General features: G+C 40.7%; 2 protein-coding genes across 3 annotated transcripts; both read left to right on the top strand.

Moving 5' to 3' along the window:
• The first annotated feature begins 129 nt into the window (after nt 1-129).
• Nucleotides 130-11827, top strand: mat2al (methionine adenosyltransferase II, alpha-like). The gene is made up of 9 exons (XM_006627034.3): nt 130-443; nt 1482-1559; nt 2582-2704; nt 3424-3536; nt 5277-5420; nt 6869-7087; nt 8056-8238; nt 9091-9224; nt 11503-11827. Exons 1-9 carry the CDS (start codon nt 362-364, stop codon nt 11603-11605), a joined length of 1179 nt encoding a protein of 392 aa, XP_006627097.2. The 5' UTR covers nt 130-361; the 3' UTR covers nt 11606-11827.
• Nucleotides 11828-13097: 1270 nt separating this feature from the next.
• ubxn8 (UBX domain protein 8) lies at nt 13098-21083 on the top strand. 2 transcript variants are annotated; one of them, XM_015336825.1, is made up of 8 exons: nt 13098-13274; nt 14306-14437; nt 14706-14776; nt 15756-15878; nt 16386-16529; nt 17563-17604; nt 18381-18455; nt 20841-21083. In XM_015336825.1, the coding sequence occupies exons 1-8, from the start codon at nt 13190-13192 to the stop codon at nt 21009-21011; spliced, it is 843 nt and encodes a 280-aa protein (XP_015192311.1). In that variant the 5' UTR covers nt 13098-13189; the 3' UTR covers nt 21012-21083. The 2 variants fall into 2 exon arrangements, with proteins under 2 accessions (XP_015192311.1, XP_015192305.1); XM_015336819.1 differs by having other exon boundaries at nt 14306-14464.
• Nucleotides 21084-21942: the final 859 nt, after the last annotated feature.

Genomic DNA, 21942 nt, shown 5'->3' with positions numbered 1-21942 from the left:
AAGTTCATATTTTAAGGGCAGCATGTTTGTGTACAGCCTTTTGATCGCTTTCATTATTATTATTTGGGGCAAATTATTACAGTGAGCCCCTCCCAACAAAACAAAAAATCCAAAGTAATGTACGGCTGCATTGTATATGCACACTGGAAATATGGAAAAGCGTCTTGCCACTTTATCCGGGCATCTTTATACGTTTATCTTGAGACGAGAAAGTTGCGTAATCGTGGTCTTCAGGAAATGATTAAATAAGTGCTGGGGCCCCTTGGCTGGTGGAGGCGGTGTAATAGATGAGAGGCAGGCTGTAAGAGCCGAGTACACTGCACACTATACACAGTACTGAAGCAGGATACAAGGTACAAAAATGAACCACAACAAGTCTGGAAAGTATAACAGCAGAAAAACGTTTCTGTTTACATCGGAATCTGTTGGAGAAGGGCATTCTGGTAAGTAAATAATGTGCCTCAGGTATTGTTATGCAGAAGGATTTAAATAAGATGAAACTGAACACGATATGCAATAGAAAAAGCTGCCCCAATATGGTGTAACACTACTACACTGTTTAAGTATTATCGCAAAGACAAACTAGCACAAGCGTCTTTATATTCAGTTTTTACGATCTTGGTTTAACAGTTATCCTTTTAATCAATTCTCTACCATTCCATGCATTGGTTATTAAGCATTCATAAACCAACACTGAATTTAGTGGTTTTCAGTTACTCGCTCATGTTCAGACACATTCTGTAATTGGGCTCAATATCCGCCACTGGTCAGTTAATTGTAAAGACACCTACTGTGCGCTTTTACCGATTAATATGAACATTATCAATACATAAAACAGAAACTGGACTAAGTCTCATTATGCTTATTATAACTTTGGATTGAATTTCTTAAAATGAAAATCACGTTATTAGCGCATTACAGTATGACAGTATTCGGTAGAGTCAGAGAGATGTTTTTGGGCATGTAAGAACATGTTTTGAAACAGCAAGAGAAAGAGATGGAGAGGTTTTCTATCCTGTTACGTGTGGCCATAACTGACACTTGAAATAATGATGACTAATCTTTTTTTTATCAATACTCATGTACCTCACTTTCAATAATGCAAAGTGCAAAGTTTCAGTAACAGTGCCTCATCTCGCCTTGCAAAGTCAGATAAAATATTGCCTTTGTGTTACATCAGATGAAACAACCTCATGCCTAGTGTGTGATAAAGTGAAAACTAAGAAACCAGATTTACTTTGTTTTCGTCTGTTTTCAGTCATTAAATTGAGCAACATTTATATCACAGTTTATGAGTGTTTTTTAAATGAAGTGTTTTTTACTTAGTGTATATGTGACTGCGTCTAGTAATACAGGTTTTAGAGATGCAGAAAGAAAGAAAGAATTCATTTGTGCTGTCAAAGGTTATTGCAACCGTAAGATTAATTATGATGTTAAAGCTGTTGAGTTTCATTCAACATTCCTGTGTTTTTTCTGCTCAGATAAGATGTGTGACCAGATCAGTGATGCAGTATTGGATGCATATCTATCTCAAGACCCAGATTCCAAGGTTGCCTGTGGTGAGTTGTGTCGGAAAACGTTTACAAATTTACAAATATACTTTTACAACTAAGAAACAGATGTGTGACAGTATTCTTTTACACCTCAAATCATGTTTGCTTTTTTTTTTGCAACGATACAAATGAATTATCCTTAGCAAGAGCATCATTTCTCATGACAACAATTAAAACATTACAAAAATGTAGTCCCCTTATATTTATTCCTGGTGCAGGATTAATGGCAATAGTTTCCTGACGTTTAGCAATTTAAGAATGCGATGAAACAGTACTGCTGTGAATCAGGTTGGCTTGCCAAAATTGCAAACGGAGGCAGTAGGTGATCATTCCCATATCAAAAAGGTTGAAATACCAAAGCTTATCCTGGTTTCTGTAGCATTATGTGGAATATAGAGTGTGTGCCCCCCCAGATAGAAGTGCAGGAATTACCCCTTCCCTATAATTTCTAGCACACAGTAGCAAGCTGAATAGTTATTTTTTAGCATTCTCTATCACCTGTTGGGTTTACGTTTCCGTCATCAGAAATGATTAAAATTTTCCTCTTGAAAAATAAATGATCATTTCATTCTTTTGGATGGAAACAAGGAAACAAATGATCTACCCATAATTCAGGTCTAAGCAACAGGTCAGGTATCCTGTGTAGGTGAGAGACTGTTTTCATTCCAGCAGTTCACATGATCATTGTGTATGAGACAACAACAGACCAATAATTAACTCTGCTACTGTTCGTAGGTTTAATCTTGAACAAATTAAACTCTCCAATGGCATGTTGAGTTTGGTTTGAACGGGTAAAAAGCATCCATTATAACATGGATCGAGCCCAAACATATACCCTGCTTCAACACATTCTAGTGTACTTAATCCAGTGAAATAGTTTGCTGACTTTCAGAGAAATGCGACAACAGTGAAACTTCTTGTGTTTAACGGTATTTGCCTTGCAGGCATTTCCTGTTATATAAAACATGCTGATTGTTCTGTATGTTTTTTATTCAATAATATTTAGATTTTTTACATTTTTCAAACAGAGTGTGTAGCAAAGACTGGCATGATCTTGCTGTGCGGAGAGGTCACATCAAAAGCAATTGTAGACCTTCAGTCTGTTGTCAGGAATACCATCAAGAAAATTGGATATGATGATTCTTCCAAAGGTACTGTCCAATATATTGCCCTTAGAAACATGATGGTCATTTCAGCCACAAATTCCCAGAATGCTTCTAATCACTCTGCATTTTCCAGTACTAGTAGAATTGAACTTGTTTTTTCAAAACTAACACATTGTGGTGTAAAGCTGTAGAGTTAAATTAAACTATGTGCCAAGCAGAGGTAATAACATGTTCAGTGACTTCAGCTAATTAAACTGAAGGTGAATCTACACACTGTCTCATTCACAGTTATACACTCAGTCCAATATAAACCCTGAATTTTCGAAAGTACTAACTTCTTCCTGTGAAGAACTCTTTCTTTAACTGTTTTGGCTAAAATATATGTTTTCACAACTTACAGATATTAATATTCCAAGTCATTTAAATGAAACCACTACATATTCTAACTTCATTAACCCCAATTCTATGGAAAATGTGCACTATATGTTAGCATAAAGTGGCTTAAACTGAATTGTTAATCAAATGCAAGTCTGGATTCTTGCTAATTCTTTGTGCTCTGCTTCTTTATTGTCCTGTTATATAAATTTAATGTCTTTGACTTGCCAGTATACCATTCATTTGTGCTTTGAAAGACTACATTACAGGACATTATATGATAAATGATTTATTGCAATTTAAGTCTTTTGGAATTAAATAAAAAAACTGTGGATCGTGTGCCATTGCCAGTATACTTCTTTGTTTAAACCTTGCCTTTCCATCGGTAGGTTTTGATTATAAGACCTGCAATGTGCTGGTTGCTTTGGAGCCCCAGTGCATGGAGATCACAGACTGTGTTTTTGAGGGCAGGAACGAGGAAGATATTGGTGCAGGAGACCAGGTATTACATTAATGATTTCTTTCCATCTAGACATAGTTTGTCTGCCAGAAGGTATACATTACAGAAATTGTTAGACAAATGCAATGCAGTGCATAAATGTGTAACAGAATAAGTATTTTTTTACTTTTGCATACTCTGGAATAATGGGAACAAAAATCACCTCATTAAAAAGAAATGTCAATAATATATTGTTCTTCTATAGAAGCACAGATCCCAAATTGACAATATCGGCATGGGAGTTTCAGGACATGATCACTATAGGACTAGGAAAAAGGAAGAAACAGCACCTCAATTCAAAATCTTGCTAAAATACACATTTCTAGTACAACAGCTGTCAGTGTGAGTTCATCAGGGGTGTGCAAGGGGGGATAGTTTAAAAATAGGCTAAAAGATAAAAAATTGACACATTATACCATTAAATTGAACAGGCTAAAGTTATAGAATTGCAAACTGAAAACGAATGCCAAGCATACATACTAAAACATTACAGTCTAAGATTGCAAAACATAAATCACACAATAACTGCACCCCTTTTATAATTTGTTCTTTCTGCAAGAAAATACTAACAAGTGGTCTTATGAAATCCCATACTTAGGCCATAATAGCTACAGACATGAGAATATTAAGTTGAATGAAATTTGAAAGCTGGTGGTTAGCATTGAATTGCAGCTGTTGGGTCATTGTTTCAGTTGAGGACAGGGTGGGCCAACTTATGTGTGGAGTTTGCATGTTCTGCCTGTGTTTGCATGGGTTGTTTCATCAGGTTCTTTTGTGTCCTCCCACCTTTGAAGGCCATACTCGTAATGATTAATTGGTGTCTCTAAATTATCTGCGTGCATGTATTTGTGCTTTCAGTCAGTCAGTGCACCCTGTGATAGACAGGCGTGCTGCCCAAGGTGTAGTCCTGCTTTGCACCTAATACCTACAGGCTAGACTATATGTTGGTGTGACCCCATGACCCTGTCCAGGAATAAGCAGCTTTCTGATAGTTGATGTCTGTTGAACTAACATTTCCATAGAAAAACACTTTAGTGACAAGTAATTGTAAAACAAATCCAGCAGCCATATCACCCTGCAACTCACAACTGGCAACCCACTGAAGCTAAGCAGGTGTGAGCCTGGTCAGTACCTGGATGGGAGACCTCCTGGGAAAAACTAAGGTTGCTGCTGGAAGAGGTGTTAGTGGGGCCAGCAGGGGGCGCTCACCCTGCGGTCCACGTGGGTCCTAATGCCCCAGTATAGTGACGGGGACACTATACTGTAAACAGGCGCCGTCCTTCGGATGAGATGTAAAACCGAGGTCCTGACTCTCTGTGGTCATTAGAAATCCCAGGGTGCTTCTTGAAAAGAGTAGGGGTGTAACCCCGGTGTCCTGGCCAAATTTCCCCCCTGGCCTTTACCCCATCATGGCCTCCTAATAATCCCCCTCTATGAATTGCTCTCCTCCCCGCTGATAGCTGATGTGTGGTGAGCGTTCTGGCGCACTATGGCTGCCGTCGCATCATCCAGGTGGATGCTGCACATTGGTGGTGGTGGAGGGGAGTCCCCATTACCTGTAAAGCGCTTTGAGTGGAGTGTCCAGAAAAGCGCTATATAAGTGTAAGCAATTATTATTAATATTATTAATTATAATTATAATTATTATTATTAATTAAATCCAGTGATAATGAAAGACTCTGGCTGTAGTGTAGCCCTGTTATAAAATGAAGAATTCTCATAATATATGTGGTCTCCTCACAGGGTTTCATGTTCGGGTATGCTACTGATGAAACAGATGAGTGCATGCCCCTGACCATACTCTTGGCTCACAAGCTCAATGCAAAGATGAAAGAGCTCTCCAGGAACAGAGTATGTCCGTGGATCAGACCGGACTCTAAAACACAGGTAAGATACCTTGTTTGTAGGACCGAACTGTATTGGTAATTGTCAGAACTCAAAGTGTAATAAAGTAAACAAAGTTTCCCATCTTGTGCTCTTGGAGCCCCACAGTTCAATGATTTGATGCTACAAAAAAAAGATCATGTATTCACAATGCGTTTTACACCTGTTTTAACGTAATAAATCACTAAATTCAGGGAAATTAAAATTAGGGTTGAACCTTGGAGGCCACATTTCATTTGAAGTACCCTTTCCTTGAGCCAACTTACTTGACCTGCCTGCAAAGTGTTGAAAAATAAGTATAATGTACTCTAGACAGTAAAATTACTTCCCTGTTTGGGATGTGAAAACATAGGACAGTTTTCACAGGGAGGCCATTCTACTCTTTAGTTCATTTGATTGCTGTTACTAAATTAATCTGAGCATATCCTCTACCTATTGCTTGAAAGAAGGTAGGGTTTCAGGTTTGACACTATGGCTGGATAACTTGTTCCAGACACCCACATTCCTTTGTGATTTCACTTCCCAGTTTTAAATACTCTTTGCTGCTGTTTCCACTTGTGTCGTCTGGTTCATGTTTTACGATTGATTCTAAAGACTTTTATTGGGTTGGCTTGATCAGTGCCTTTGAGAATTATGAATATTAGATGAAGGTTTCCTCATAGTGTTCTCTGTACAAGACTAAAAACATTATGTTGTTTTAGCCTGTCAGTGTTAGAGATTCTTTAAAGGCTGATAGTATCCAGCAGTAATATATTTTTTTGTGATATGGTGATCAAAATTGTAGTGCATTTCACAATTTAAGAAAAATATCCCTCCGTTTTAATTCTGTATGCTAATTCTCCCTACATTGTCTGAAGCAGAGAAATGATGTGCCTACCTAAAGTTCTTTTTCAGAAGTAGTTTCTTAAGATGAGTATTTGTATTTTGTATTTATACTGTTGGATTTGTATGCCTTTTAAATGTCACCTGCCACATATTTACCTAATCTTGAAATTGGCTTGTTGCTTCTACAGTGTTTCCTAAATCTCCTGTTAACATGACTAGTTTACATACAGTAATACACCAAACTCTCGATGCAATGGTTATCTAGATACTAGTGGAATGATAGTGGTCCTAATTCATATCCTGTGGTTCTCCACTAATTGTCACCCCAATTTAAGAATTTTCCCCTTATCCGTACTATTCGTTAAGCAGCTCTCAATCCAAAAACCTTGAATGTGTTTTCTAATCATCCATTGCGACCGATCGTTTTTGCTATCAAATACAGTACTGTACTAAGAGAAATGACCCTCCTAATGAGAGTGCGTGAAAACTTTTCAGATTCTACTTTTTCTTTGTTAAGCTGAAAATGTTGATTTGGCACACTTCCATTAGTTTAGAAAGTTGAATGTTTTGATGGAAAAAGGCCTGCGAACCCAAAGTTGGTCATTGCCTCTTTGCCTTTCCACTAGGTGACCGTGGAGTACCGTGACAATGAGGGAGCAATGGAGCCCGTACGGGTTCACACAGTGGTCATATCAGTCCAGCACAGTCCAGATGTGTCCCTGCAGAAGATCAGAGATGACCTGAGGGAGAAAGTGATCAAAGCTGTCATCCCAGCCAAATATCTAGATGACAAAACTGTGTATCACTTACTGCCAAGTGGGAAGTTTCTCGTTGGTGGACCGCAGGTACAGTATGGAAGAGTTCATTAGAACAGCCATCCATGTCCAGGGTTTGAAGATATTTATTTAAAACAGCAGGGCAGTGTTTCTCAGCCCTGATCCTAGAGCATTCTTGTGTATTGTGGTTTTGGTTTCATTTGAGCTCTGAAGTAGGCTAAATCATCTGCAATTTATTGTTTAGACCTTTTATTTTCTGTTCAGGGATAGGGTTAGTAATTACTATCAACCCTGAACTGATTTCTGTGTTTCACACCTGCCTATGTGCAGCTGTGTGGCACATATAAATTGGATCTCTTTTGTGTTGGGAGGGGTTGATGTCATTTTCCCTATCTCTGCCCGGCTACTGAGAGCCGTTGAGGGCAAAGAAAATACAGCAACTTCTTAATTAGCAAATTGTGGGGAGAATGGATGGAATACAGAAACAAGTGAAATTCTGAATTTCTAATCAAGCTAGACTCTGGATTAAAGGGATCAGTCAGCCTCGGGGATTAGGAACTCAGCCATCTTTTTCCTGCAATGTAAATCATTAGCCTTTACAAAATAGTTATGTATAGAGCTATGAAGCACATGATTTTAATGTTCTTTTATCCATTTGAAAAGACGCTGCTGGTTCTTGGAGGAATAGCTTGGACTGTGAAAATCCTTGTCTTACCTACTTTCCATTCTGTGATATTCAATGACGCATTGACTATTTGATTTATATGTGTTCTAGCAAAGTACCAAACCATGAAACAATTAACTTGTGTAAATAAACATAGCGTAAGTTTCAGACTCCATTTAAGGGAGGTGGTAAGCCAGGTGGAGAGTATCAGGCAGTTGACATGATGAAGTTCAGCAGCTTTGATTAAGAAAGCAACTTGCACATCTATGTCTTTTTGGCTAAACGTTTAGGATTTCTTCCAGTTTTAGTTTCCCACAAGCCATTCAGTAGCTCAAAAGTGCTGAGTCCTGGTCTTGCCTGCTTCCCTAAACAGAGCGACGCGGGACTGACGGGGCGGAAGATCATCGTCGACACGTACGGGGGCTGGGGCGGCCACGGCGGGGGGGCCTTCTCTGGGAAGGACTACTCCAAAGTGGATCGCTCCGCGGCTTACGCGGCCCGCTGGGTGGCCAAGTCCCTGGTGAAAGCAGGGCTCTGTAAGAGAGTCCTGGTCCAGGTAGGTGGGGGGCAGGTGACAGGCCTCAGGTCCTGAGAGCACCCCGCCGTTCTCTCTCGCCAGTTCGACCACACCTTCACCCTCGTTCAAGAAGGAGCGAAAATCAGTGAAACAGCTGTGGGCTAGAGAAGAATAACTGTAGTAGAGACAACTATGGTTTTGTGTCACGCCCTCTGCAACCAGGGGGCGCTACTATATCCTGTCCCTAGTTTCCTGTGCTTTGCTGTCCTTCCGGTGTCTCTCTCTCTGGGGCTATATATTTCCTGGTCTCTCATTCACCTTCGCTCAGCATTGACGTTCAGATGTCCTGAGACCCGCCTAGCATCCAGGTCGCCCCACGTCCACCTAGCATCCAGGTCGCCCCACGTCCGCTGCCTTAGTTTCTATACGACTCCTGAACTGCTGAGCCCGGGTTAATCCCCCATTCCGCCGCTACGCATATGGGTCTTTTTCTGCTCTCCTGCCTCTCCACGGTTTGTCCCTTCCGACATCCGTGACAAAGATAAAAAGCAGGGTTGTATTTCAGAATCAGTTTGTTCTTCAGAAGACAGGGACTTGGAAAATAACCTCGTGAGACTGCGAATACTCTGACCAACGTCCAGGGCTCTCACCATAGTTGCTTGGGAAGTGTGTTTCTAAGGGGGTGAATTTCATGTTGTACAATTGGGACCTTGAGCTGTGAGAGCTGTCCTTGCCAAAGAAACGAGATTTCTTCATTTAAGCTCGCAGGCAGTGTGCTTTTTGGAACATTCTGGTAGTTGCCTGCAGCTGCATGGAAGAAAATGTTAAAAAAAGGTTACAGTACAAAAAAGCAACAAGACCTTTCTCCTTTGCTCTCTTGTTTTGTAATAGATCTCCTATGCCATCGGAATAAGCCACCCGCTGTCCATCGCAATCTTTCATTATGGCACCTCGACTAGAGATGAAGATGAGCTGCTGGAGATAGTGAAGAAAAACTTTGACCTGCGACCTGGGGTCATAGTTAGGTCTGTTTTTTTTTCCTTTCTTTCTGGGTTTTAGTTAATGTTATGTAGAAGACTGACTGAGCTGAATTATTTGCTGTCATAATTTAAAGAGACAGATTTTAAAACTTCACCCATGCTAATTTTGATGTAATAGTTTTTGTTTGGACAGAATTTAGTACAACCTCTTACATTGGACCCTTTTAGTAACTGTTATCATATTTAACCGTTATCCCTTTTAGTAACTGTTATCATATTTAACTTTCTCGTCTCGAGACTGTGTTTGGAGTCTCTGACACTGCCCTCAAATGGTTTAAGTCTTACCTCACTGATCGCTGTCACTTTGTCTCTCTCAATGGGTACAGGTCTGAAATTGGTCTTGTCAAGTCTGGTGTCCCTCAGGGCTCAATACTGGGCCCCTTGCTCTTCAGCATTTACATGTTCCCACTTGGTCAGCTTTTAAGATCACATGGCCTCAGCTTTCATTTTTACGCTGACAATACTCAAATATACATCCATACCAAACCCGACACTGATGTGGCTGTCTCTATTCTATCTAATTGCATCTCTGACATAAAAATTTGGATGACTCAAAACTTCCTTCATCTTAACTGTGACAAGACTGAAGTCATGCTTATTGGTACCCCCCATCAACTTCGTAAAGCCAGTCCTGTAACCCTGTCTGTAGATGGCTCTGTACTTGAGCTCCAATCAAAATTGAAAAACCTTGGGGTTATATTCGATTCTGGCTTAACATTCGACCCACATGTACAGCATACTGTCAAAACATCTTTTTTTCACCTTAGAAATATCGCAAGACTACGCCCTATGCTATCATTTACTGTGGCTGAAAAGCTGATCAACATATTTGTATTCTCTCGAATTGACTACTGCAATGCTCTGCTCCCTGGGGTATCTAAATCTACTCTGAACAAGCTGCAGTATGTCCAAAATTCAGCAGCCAGAATCCTGACCAGATCTAGTGCAAGTGTTCACATTACTCCTATCCTGGAGTCCTTGCACTGGCTTCCGGTCAAATTCCGCGTAGACTTTAAAATCCTCATGCTCACCTACAAGGCTTTACATGGCTTGGCACCTCAATACCTGTCTGAACTTTTATCGCCCTACTCCCCACCTCGCAACCTCCGCTCTTCAAATTCTGCCCTCCTTACTGTCCCCCAAGCCCGTCTACATTGTATGGGCGACAGGGCCTTCTCCTGCTATGCCCCCAAGCTCTGGAACTCCTTGCCCAAGGATATTAGAGAGTCACCTTCTCTAAACTCCTTCAAATCCAGACTCAAAACCCTCCTTTTCAGAAAAGCCTTTACTTAACTGCTTCCATTCTTCACCCCTCTGCTCTTCTTAATACCATCTTCCACGGTCTCCTCTATTGTTATTGTTGTATTGTTGTAATTATAATTGTGTCCTGTCTTGTGAAATTTTCTTATTTATTGTTGTAGTCTTCTTATTTATTGTTATTGTCATCCTGTAAAGCGCTTTGAGAAGCCACCTTTAAAGGCGCTATATAAAATAAAGTTTATTATATTATTATTATTAACCAACTAATGCAGCAAATAACTTATTCCACCAAGCTGTGGTGGAACCAAGAACATGATACTGTATAAAATGTCAATTTAGGCACAAATGATTCCCCTGTGAGACGCTCTGTCGTCATCAGCACTCTGTTGATAATATCCGTGCTCTTCACATACACTGGAAAAGATGTGGCAAGACAAAGTGAAAGGTTTGTTTCAGGTGCGACAGGCTGTCAAATACTGTATTATTATATAAAAACGTCTGTCAGTCCCGCTTGTCTGTGGGATATCTGCGTATGTGAAAATAATATCTCAAGAATAGATCTGTCTGTGGCAGGGTTTGTTGCAGGTCTTTGGCCTTGAAGGGCACTGCCTAACATATTTGAAGGTTTGTGGTACAGTTAAGCCTTAACTAGACCATATTAAACCTTTTGTCTTGGGTTTAATGTTGATTAAACCGACAATGTGACAACACGATGGACTGGGGTCCTCAAGCACTGGAATTGGATCTTTTCTGAGAAACATTTCAAGATTCAGGGAAGTGTGTGGAATACCCATAAAAAAAACATCTAAATGCTTTTTCCAGTTGCAGTCTGCGCCCCAAAATAATAATAATAATAAAAATCTGAAATACGTACACAGTATTTAGGTTAGAAATGTATTTAAATTAGAGCTGGAATCTGTAAACCTAAGAATCTGTTAACTTTATTTCTATGGCGGCTAGATTTTGTGTGAGTTTGTGGTAAGCTATCTAATTTTTCCTACAGGGAGCTCAATTTGAAAAGACCCATCTATCAGAAAACGGCGTGTTATGGGCACTTTGGGAGAGAAGAATTTCCCTGGGAAAAATCAAAGCCACTGGTGTTCTGACAGAGTCAGTGTTGACCTGCAGTCCTGTCCGAGACACGTATCTTCACTCTCATCACATCTGACATCCAGAGAGTTTTGTTCCTGAAACACGATGACTTTGCAATAAAACAAAATGGGCTTTAAAGTATGTTTTATACTACAAGTATATATTGACACACTTGGTAAACACGTATGTATGGGGTTGCACTAAATGTTTTGAAACTTATTAAAAAACATAATTATAAAAAATCAAGTGTGGTTTAATGGAGTGTAAGGGACAGCTGATATTTTCAACTTCGCACATTTTTATAATTTCACTTACAAAAATACATTCCTTTTATGGGACTTGTTCTCCTTCTTGCAGATGCCACAAAGACAGAATTCAGCATTTTTTTCTCACAGCCTTTCCATTGCCCTTTCTACCATATTATTGCTGCATATTTAGAGAAATTCTTTCCTACATCTCTGTCTTTATTATATCTGAGCCTTCGTTTTTGGGTCGGGGGTCTTTAAATGTTAACAGCCTTGCTGAAGATCCCCACAATGATATTGTCATGTCATTTACCAAACCGCTTTATACCATAATGGAGTCGTGTTAAGCCAGAGCCTACCTGGCAAGCAACGAGCACAAGGCAGGGTACACCCTGGACGGGGCACCAGTCCATGCCAGTCATACATGGGGACAATTTGGAGGCCACAGTAAAGGCCGAGGGGAGAAATTTGGCCTGGGCACTGGGATAACTCCCTACTCATATCGAGAAATGCCTGGGAATCATTAATGACCATGAAGAGTCAGGACCTCGGTTTAACTTCTGATCCAAAAGACAGCACCCACTACAGTATGGTGTCCCCGCCTCTATACCGGGGCATTAGGACCCACACAGACCACAGGGTGGGTGCCCCCCACTGGTGCCACTAACACTACTTTCAGCAGCAACCATAGCTTCCCAGGAGGTCTCCCATCCAGGTACTGACCACACTCAACCCGGCTTAGCTTCAGCGGGTAGGCAGTTGAGAGCTACAGGGTGATATGGCTGCTGGCACAATGATATTGTGTCTTGCATAAATAAATCACCTTTACCGTTTAAACGCATCTTAAACTTTGATTCAGACTGAAGGATTCCCTCATTGTTGAAGCAAGATTTGTATGATCAGAATCAAAAAGTTTAATAAAAAACAAGCCTACAACAGACAAAACTGTTTTAAACAATTAAAAAAAAATGCTTAGTGTGAGCCAGTGGCACCATTAGTTTATCCAGAATTTATGTATTATGTATGACTTTAAGCCATACATAATAAAAATTAAATACTGTATCTGATATAAACTAATATTTTCTAATATATACTGTATCTGATATGAAGCTCTTTTTTTAAACATTGAGGTATACAGTATCTCTGCTCTTTAGTGATGCACCCTTGGAAGAAAAGTCAAGAAATCCCATTTTTGGGTGCTAGAGGGCAGCAATGATTTTTTTCTTCAGTAATCTTAACTACATTTCCCAGAGGTGCCAAGCTTACAATACGCGTTTCAATCAGGAAGAGCAATGGGGAACTACATACAGCGATCTTAAAAATACTCGCTAATTAAATCAGATTGTAAAGGGGATGGCTGAGCTTAAGACAGTTGCACTATTCGGAATAGTGTCTCTGTCTTTCTATTGTTTTGCTTTGTGGAAAAACTCTAATGTTGGTAAGAAAAGGTCTCCGTCTTAGTAACTGTTTAGTGACGTGAAATAATTTATTTGACCTGTTTCTGTTCTTTCGCTTTTTTATTATTATTCATGGAAGTGTGTTTGTAATACGTACCAAGCAATATCACAGCACATAAATATAAATATCGTAATTTAGTTTTATAGCTTTTCAACTTTATAAATTCGCACAATATTGAAGGATTCCATGAACACCAATTTTCCGATGTATAAAAATCAGCATCAGGCTCCTTTCACAATTAACGTTTATATTTTTATCTGAACTGTCTCGGTAATTGATAGTTTCTAATTTTTGCAGTTTTTCTGCCTATGAAATTGTCACACCAAAAGCTGTTTTGTAACATGATGATCATCACTGTTCTCATGCATTTATTATTTTTAAAGTTCTTGCTTGATTTTATTAATGTGAAACAAAATTTCATAAACTTTCAATTATGAAACATTAATTTCATAAAAGAAAATGTCTGAGAGGAAGACACGAAGCTTTTGTACATGTCTTTTTAATAATTGGGTTGAAGTAGTTCAAGTAGGTAGCTGCGTCAGCATGCTTAGGCTGCAAAGGAACAAGTAAAGGTTTATTCCATGCAATTTTGCATATAATGCCATAATGAGTTTGTCCGAGACATTTAATAAAAATGTTATTTTCGACCAGTGATGCAAATAATGTATATTCTTCCAGCTGAAGTATCGTTTGGAAAGAAGTCGCAAAACCTTGCCCCTTCACTTTCACTCTAGCTCTTCGAAATTTTAATCATCCGAGGCGTCGTTACGTGGAAAAGGTGCATGTGTATATCTCATAAGTAAACTTCTCTTTTCATTTTCTTCTGTGTTGCGGATATCCTCCCCACCACCTTTGCAGCTACAGCCTAGTTATCTGCTCACTCTGCTGGGCGGTCCTGCAGCCAGGGACTGGGTCTTCAGCCCAGTGCGTTCGTCCATACCTGAGCGCTCAGACGTGTACTTATTCTTTGCGATTGCCTGTTGTAACGGGAGATCCCGTGTGTCTTGTCAGGTGTGAGACGCGTGCTGCTGTTGGCCGGGCGAGGGCTCCTGGTGCTGGCTCTGGCTACGTGGCTGGTGTCGGCAGTGTTTCCACGGCTGAGATCCCTCTTCCAGTCCACTCTCCACCTGGTCTGTCCCCAAGGTCAGCGTCAGCCACTCCACACTCTGGGTATACTCGCAGACTTACCTCTCGGCTCCCACGAGAAAGGCAATAGTACCGGCTTCATCGCAACACATTTGGTCATTGGTTATCACTGACTTTCTGTGCAGCCAGGGTTTGAAATGTATTGTATTTTACCAACATTGCCCTTTTTTTCCTTTACTTTTTATTTAATAACCTTGAATAATCACAGAGACTACCCTTGGCACCAAGAGTCTGATGCAATATGCATTTGATGTGTTTTTTTAAGTACCTGAAGATGAAGCGAACTGGGAACGGGACAAGGCCAGGAAAGAACAACAGGAGAAACACAATGAGAAGGTGGGTGTCTGCGGTGTTCAGCCTTTTCTCGTGGTTCAAGAAAGCTTTGTTCAACAGGTTTTTCATGTATCAGGAATGGAATGTTATGGACTCAAAGTGTCTTATTTTTGCCCTGGTATCAGTCAGAATAGTCTGTGGTGCTACAATACAGGAGAAAGTACATGCTGGGTCATGTACGATTGACGTTTTTGCACTGGTGATTTTAGGCCATTTGCTCAATACAGTCAGTCCCTGCAGTTCTTTCCCAGTGCTGTTTACACTGCAAGGATATTAGTATCCAAATCTCATTTATCTGTATGCAGACAGGCAGATATGTTAGTCAAAGTGAGACGTGTGTCAGTGCCAGAAATATTTCTATCATGATGCAGCATGTATAAAAAAAAAGTCATTGCTAAAGGAATGCTTGTGACTGAGAGCTCCTCTCCAGTCTTGAGACATGAGGATGTGAGCGTAGTAATTTAACCTTATGGCTCTGTTCCTCTTGCTGAGGTACAGTCTGAGAGGCAGTTAGGACTTTTTAGCACAGTAGGCGATGTACTGCTGAAATTACAAATGCACATAGGACTGTAAATTAAATACTTTAATCTCTAGTCTCGTTTTATTATTTTATGACAAGTTTTGTAGCTTGTCTTTTGTCTACGGGAGTATGCAGTGGTCTTAGTATACATTTTTAATTCCTTAGAAAACTGTAAATGTAAGAATGCAAGAACAGTTAGAAAAGAAATGAGGCCATTTGACCCTTTTCAATAGTGGTTCATTGATCCCAGGTCTTGAAGGAAGCCAAAGCATCGGTTTCAACAACATGGCTGGGCAGCTTGTTCCACACTCCCACAACCATTCTGGTTGGAACTGGAAGTATCTGAAATCTGGGATTATTTTTATTCGCTGTACTAAAACAATCTGCTGACAATCTGCTGTCCAACAAATCCGTTAGTTTAACTGCAAATTTAACCCTTTCCTCGTCTTGGTTTCGTATTAGGCTTCCACATATCAGGAGGTTGTGCTGAGGCCTCGTCAGGAGTCCAGGCTGAGGAAGAAGCAGGAGAAGCTGTACAGGATGACTGGGGAACTCTGGAAGCTGTCGGCGGGGCAGGCACTTCGGGTGAGGATAGGAGCTCACTTTAGGACACAAGGGAAAGGGGAAATCAGGTGTGGCTTTAGAGAATATGTAGTCCCAGATCATTTTAGATCCCAGAGCCATCCCACTGTGTGTCTTCGTCTGGAAACTTTAAACATCAACTCCAGGAACAAGAGCCTTAGATTTTAGATGTAGGTGCAAAAGGTTGCTGTATGTTGCTAAGCCTCAAAAAGGCAGCACTTGGAAACAAGGCCATGACGATAGAAAAGTAGTTAAGCAGTCACACGTAGCTGTAATTACCCTCTTGTTTGCTGAGGATAAAAGAGCAGTGGGAACTGATGCAGTATCTTTGAAAACAAAAGAAAAAAAAGAAGGCTACAAATGAATCACAGGGCTCTCACCACAGAGCAGCTCTGTCTAGGGAGGACTATCTGAATCGACATCTGAGGCAGGGCAAACCTAATCTACACTCCAGGAACTTCCCAGGAGGGAACGGCCCGGTGTCTTGACTGTCTAGGTTTCTCTGTACAGGCGAGTGCAGCCTCCGATCAGGATGCCGGTGCTGGCAAGGAGCCTGCCTCTGACACTCCAAACCGAGAGGCCATGAGGAGACAGAGGCTGCCGGAGACTCTGGTCAGGGTCCCCCCTCCTTCAGAGCCCCCCCAGCAGAAGAGGGTAAGCCACTCAGTTTCAAATAACCCCCACTCCTCTACCCTGAACACAGACGCAGCCCCTCAGAGGAGCTCACCAGAGAGGTGCCCACCACAGAGCCAGTAAAACCACAGAACTCCCACAGCGTTGAAGGGGAACTGCAACTCCCTTTTTATTTTTCGAGGTTCGAAAGAATCCACATCAGTGAGTGCATTTCAAACCACAATGAAAGTAAAACGTGCACAGTAACTTATAAAACCTCCAATTTTCATCACAAACTAGATGAAATTTCCAGGGATGCTCAAAGCCATTCAGAATAAGGCAACAAAACGTCCGGTGATGTGCTCTGGCCCTATTATTTTATATTACATTATAAACAAGCAGGCCTGTGAATACATCTCTTTTAATCCAACAGAAGTATGCTCTCGATTGCAAGACTGTTTTGCGGATAAATGGAACTTACTTGTTAACTCCACATGCACATCATGTTGGAACTTTGGTGAAATATCTGCTGCACAACTTGTACTTATTCGCTCGTACATCTCATTAGTTATTACAGTGACTAGTGAGCAGGAAGGGCCACATCCCATCACAAATTGTGGGAACTCCCACTCTCCAGGAACCAGAGGTGTGTGACAACATGGTGATTTACAGTACTTTTTTACAAAGTTGACAATTATGTACTTCATTCGAAAGTTGTAATTGTTTTCTAAACCATCAATGAATTTATTTCATTACCGAGAGTTAATAACCAGTCCGATGAAATTGGGACTGCAGTTCTCCTTTAAATGGTGCTGTTTTTCATTTTCCTTTCATGTTTTGCAAACAGTTGGGTACAGTACTTCTATTTAGAGGTACAGTTGGGTAATTACTTTTAATAGAGAACTCGCTAGGTTTTGTGGTCATGGATTTTGGATTAATTTCCCTCTGAGGTTTTGTTCCAGACACCAGAGAACTACATGTTTGCGTGTTGTCTTTCCCTTATTTAAAATGTACATTTAATTTCAGCAAAACAGTTTATCTCAGAATTACAGGCTGATCTGTTGGCTTTATACAGGTTGTTGTTTTACCTGAAGAACCACCAGAAGACTCTGAAGGGGTAGGTAATATGTTCCCTCTGATTCTGTGCCTGCATACTGCAAATTGCTTATGTCAGACAATGTTTAGCCTTTAAGGCATTCCTGCTTTGAAACAGATAAATTCAATAATTTAACTGGCTGCCATGTCTGGTCTACCAGGAAGCAGAAAGAACTGGTGCCCTTTGCATTGTGTATGGGGGGAGGGAATGCATGTCATAGAGTTAACTATGTATCCCTTCTTACTTTATTGTCCCAGATGGTAAATTTGCTTTGCAGGCAGGTTAAGACATAACACATTACACAATACATTTAATAGACATAACACATTACACAATACCTTTATCACAAAATGTATTTCACAGATGATGAGAAAGAAAATATACACAAAGTAAATAAATTAGTTCCAAGTTACAAAATTGAGAGATTAGTTCACCAAGGACAATGAAAGGCCAAGTTCAGTGGCTATACAGGCTGTGTAGCATTAACAGAAGCCCTGTGCTGTTTATCAAATCCACACTGCAGTTATCACACCTTTAATCCCAGAAAGATCTGTTTGCACAAGGTAGTAATTTAGTAATGTCAGACAATAGGCATGCACTGCGAATTTGAGGTGCATTTCATGCATATGGTATTTTTAAAATTTGACTAAGTGTAACAGTAGTGTCAGGAATCTGATGACTCCAGTTTAATCTTAAAGATCTCAATATTTAAGATTTTACATTCCCTTCTTCACAGAGTGTCTTTACATGTTTAGAAGTAGCTCTGCCACTGCTGACGTTTTCCTGTGGTGTTGCAGGCAGTCAGGGTGGCTCTCAGATGTACCAGCGGAAGGACTTTCAGAAGGACGTTTCTCAAGTCTCACAGCTCACAAGTAGGTTCCCTTGAGTCCAGTTCCCATTGAAGGTGTTTTCAGAATGTGCTGATTTGTGGGTGAGGGGATGTTTGTTAATGTGCCTTTCAAACTAGGAGGACTAGGTGAAGCTTCATAAATAGAAACTAAGCCTCAAGAAACACAGCGCTGGGTTCACAAGGATTCCATTGCGCCATCTTCTGTTACTCGAGTGGTATGTTACTGAATCTAAGCTGTTAACGTCTTCTGAGTCTTGGCATAGATGTTAAATGTTTGGTTTTCCTTTACAGGTATTACAGGTCAAGGCTTTATTAGTAGATATTTACTTCTGTAATTCTCTAGACAAGTGATAGCTTTATGTTTAGCTAGATTTATTAAGATATACTTTGCTTTAAAATACAGGGTTGCAGGGGAGCTGGATTCTATCCCAGCAGGTATCAGGCGCAAGGCAAGATTCACACTGGACAGGACATCAGACAGATATAAACACAGAGGCACACTCATGTCTAGGGCCAGTTTTTCCAGAAGTGAATTAACAAGTTACTTACCTCTGTCTTTGGACTGTGGGAGAAAACCCACACAAACATTTGACACAGGTAGCACCTCAGATCCATATTTTAATCCAGGGCTCCAGCTCTGTAAGGCAGCAACACTAAGCACTCCACCACTCTAATATAAATGCCATCCTGGTAAAATGCATGATGGGTTCAGTACCCACTGTTAAGGTGGTTAACTGTTAGGTATTTTTTAAATTAAATTAGGAAGCTAAGAAAGTCCTTTTGAAAAGCCTCCATCATGGAACTTGTAGGAGGTTCAACAAGTAAAAGCCATTCCTAGCTGCTGCTTCTGAGTGCAGGCTGAGCCGTCACCTGGACGATGCATGTTCAGGCCTGGGTCATGTCAGCTGTCGCTGCGAGCACTGCTTTCTGAAGGGGTGCTGCACAGTAGGCAGATCACGTCCCAGACAAGGTTGATATTAGACAGCAAGGGCTCTCTCAGCTTTCCAGCACAGGGACACTGCTCTCCGGCACTACCTCTCCTGTCAAATGACAAGGCTGCTGGTGGTCATGGTGGAGGAGCCTGTCAGTGGACTGGGGGCAGGAGCCGTGCTGGCAATAAGAGTTCACTGTGCCCAGGAGCAGCAACACCCTCAAGCTGAAGTAAACCTAATGTATCATCAGTAACACATGCATAATTTACATAGTATTCCAGAAGTGCTGAATATAAATCTGCAATGCAGAAACAGGAGAAAAGAACAGCAAATCACAGTGTTTAGAGAACTTGTGTGCCACTGGCTGTTGTCTTAACTACAATTCATAAACTATAATATAAATATTATTTGCTTTTAGGAGTTGAAACAACGAGCTCCAAGTGAAGCAAGTTAAAAGATCACAGAAATGTGACTTGCTGAACACGTCGTAGACAGTCAGAGATGACTGGGTCTTGATTGGACAGCAATTTCCAAAACATCCCCCTTGTTTTTAATGCCCAGCTGGTCTACCAGACTACAAGAGGCTAAATTTTGTGTGGAAGAAAAGAGTTCAAAATCCTACAATGCACAGCAAGCCAAAGTTCTTTTTCTTTAATGGTTGATTTACCTCAATTTTATATATTTCCACTTGGAAGTCTTTTTTTCCCCCAAAGCCCTCAAATATCTTGCCTTGTGATGTAAGAGGTTCCACTACCTCACTACCAGGCTATCTCCAATGTAGCAGCAGTCAAAGTGCTGATACCATTATTCTGTGGGGTCCTATAAGACTGTGTCTATAGGAAGCAAAAGAAGGGGCCGTGCAGGCAAATGGACACTGCTCCCTTTAAACACAAGTGATGCCAAGTCTTCATTGCTCCATCATGCTCTGCAAGGTCACTTTGTCCTCCCCTCCCTCTATCTTTGACTGGTTGCCTGACATTTAACATTGCAACAAACCCACATTTTGTAATCTCAACCCTGAGTTAGTTTTTTTTTTACAAATTCTTCTGCAACTCTAATGAAATTTGTTTGTCCTCAGCAGAAAGTTGAGGATACCGCACAGGTTCAAACCAGTATTAATTCCACTTTCAGTGCTCATAGTTACCTTCATTTCTGCTTCTTGACAGTACCGTTGAATTCTGCTCACCTGACCTGGTGGGATCATTAAAGGAATTCTAAGGCTCATTTAACTCTCCATCACTTTTCAATGTAGCACAGCCACAAGCAATATAAAAAGCTATTTAAACCAGTTTGTTTTCGCCATATAGTTTTACTGTCCAAATATTTAAATGAAAAGATAAGTGTAAGATGCAGACATTCTTTTTTTAAAGGATATAATGGCAAAAACCTGTGGTTAAATAACTATACGGTTTCAGTGACCATTCTTGTATGCATTCTTAAAAGTGTAAACAATAATTATCCTTCCTGTCATACAGGTACTTCTGGACTGGATGGTGAAGATTGGTTACCACCCAGCCATTTACACCATCTGCACAATGTACCCCCGCAGACCCCTGAACATTGCCCTGGACATCAGTCTTGAACAAGCCGGAATTACAAAAAACACAGTTTTGAATGTGGATGAAAAAGACCCCTCTCCAACATGAGAAAGCCTCTTGCTCTCTCTAGGGAGAGCTACTTGTAGTGGAAGGAAATAAACAAAACTGTGTGTCTAATAAGCTGTTGAAGAACTCTTCCATGCGTACATTGCACATGACACTGCCCTAGAGGTCTGCTGCCCGACAAAGTATCGGGTTTTGGGACGGTTTTTAATGTACAACTTCGGGCTCGGGCCGGGTTTGTTTTTTAATAAGTGAAAATGAATTATTATATGTTTTAAATGTATTTTTATTAGAAGAAATTTGTAACTAATCTTGAGCGTGGTCGCTCTCTCTCTCGTATGTGTGTAACGGAGCCAACCTAGCTAACGGTTCGCAATGGATGAAATTAAACGAAAAATCACGAAATGCCAAATGAGTCGGCTACTGCCCTTTTGCAGTGCGATAATTATTGTCAGGTAGGATAATTAATTCCATAAAAAATGTGTATTAAATGTGTGTGTGTTGCCTTGCATGACGTTATGACGCAGAAGGTATCTTAAACCAGTAATACCTGCAAGCCTATTCACTTTGCTTATAGTGCTAGCTTTTTCAGTAGGCCCATTACGGTTAACAGCCATTCACCACTTTCAAAAGTATTACAGATTTCTAAAATAGTTTTTCTCGATGCGTGGCATGAACTGAAGCGCATAGCAGCCGAGCAAAACAGTATAAAACTGCGTCTCTGAGAATCCATCTCCGTGCGTGCATGTGTCTACTCACTGTGAGAGGTAAAGAGTGACCGATTTCGGGTTCGGGTTTCAAATTTGGTAGTACCATTCAGGCTCGGTCCAGTCTTAAGGTTTCGCGTATGGGCTGGGTTCGGGCTTCAGTTTTATGCTCGTGCAGACTTCTACACTGCCCTGGGGGACTGTGTACCTGTCAACAACTGAAAATGACTACTGCCAACTTAAACAGGGCCAGTCCAAGTTTCTAAAGA

The sequence above is a fragment of the Lepisosteus oculatus genome, chromosome 3, assembly GCF_040954835.1.
Source record: "Lepisosteus oculatus isolate fLepOcu1 chromosome 3, fLepOcu1.hap2, whole genome shotgun sequence".
NCBI classification, from domain to species: Eukaryota; Metazoa; Chordata; class Actinopteri; order Semionotiformes; family Lepisosteidae; genus Lepisosteus; species Lepisosteus oculatus.
Note: the sequence above shows the minus strand (reverse complement) of the source record. Positions and strands in the feature narration are given on the sequence as shown.

What these genes read in the sequence shown, in the direction of transcription:
- mat2al (XM_006627034.3), top strand. Translation starts at nt 362, where the DNA reads ATGAACCACAACAAGTCTGGAAAGTATAACAGCAGAAAAACGTTTCTG. An exon ending in GACCGGACTCTAAAACACAG is followed by an intron (nt 5,421 to 6,868) that starts GTAAGATACCTT and finishes CCTTTCCACTAG; the next exon opens with GTGACCGTGGAGTACCGTGA. An exon ending in GTAAGAGAGTCCTGGTCCAG is followed by an intron (nt 8,239 to 9,090) that starts GTAGGTGGGGGG and finishes GTTTTGTAATAG; the next exon opens with ATCTCCTATGCCATCGGAAT.
- ubxn8 (XM_015336819.1), top strand. Translation starts at nt 13,190, where the DNA reads ATGGCTGAGCTTAAGACAGTTGCACTATTCGGAATAGTGTCTCTGTCT. An exon ending in CACCAGAAGACTCTGAAGGG is followed by an intron (nt 17,605 to 18,380) that starts GTAGGTAATATG and finishes GTGGTGTTGCAG; the next exon opens with GCAGTCAGGGTGGCTCTCAG. An exon ending in TCAAGTCTCACAGCTCACAA is followed by an intron (nt 18,456 to 20,840) that starts GTAGGTTCCCTT and finishes CCTGTCATACAG; the next exon opens with GTACTTCTGGACTGGATGGT.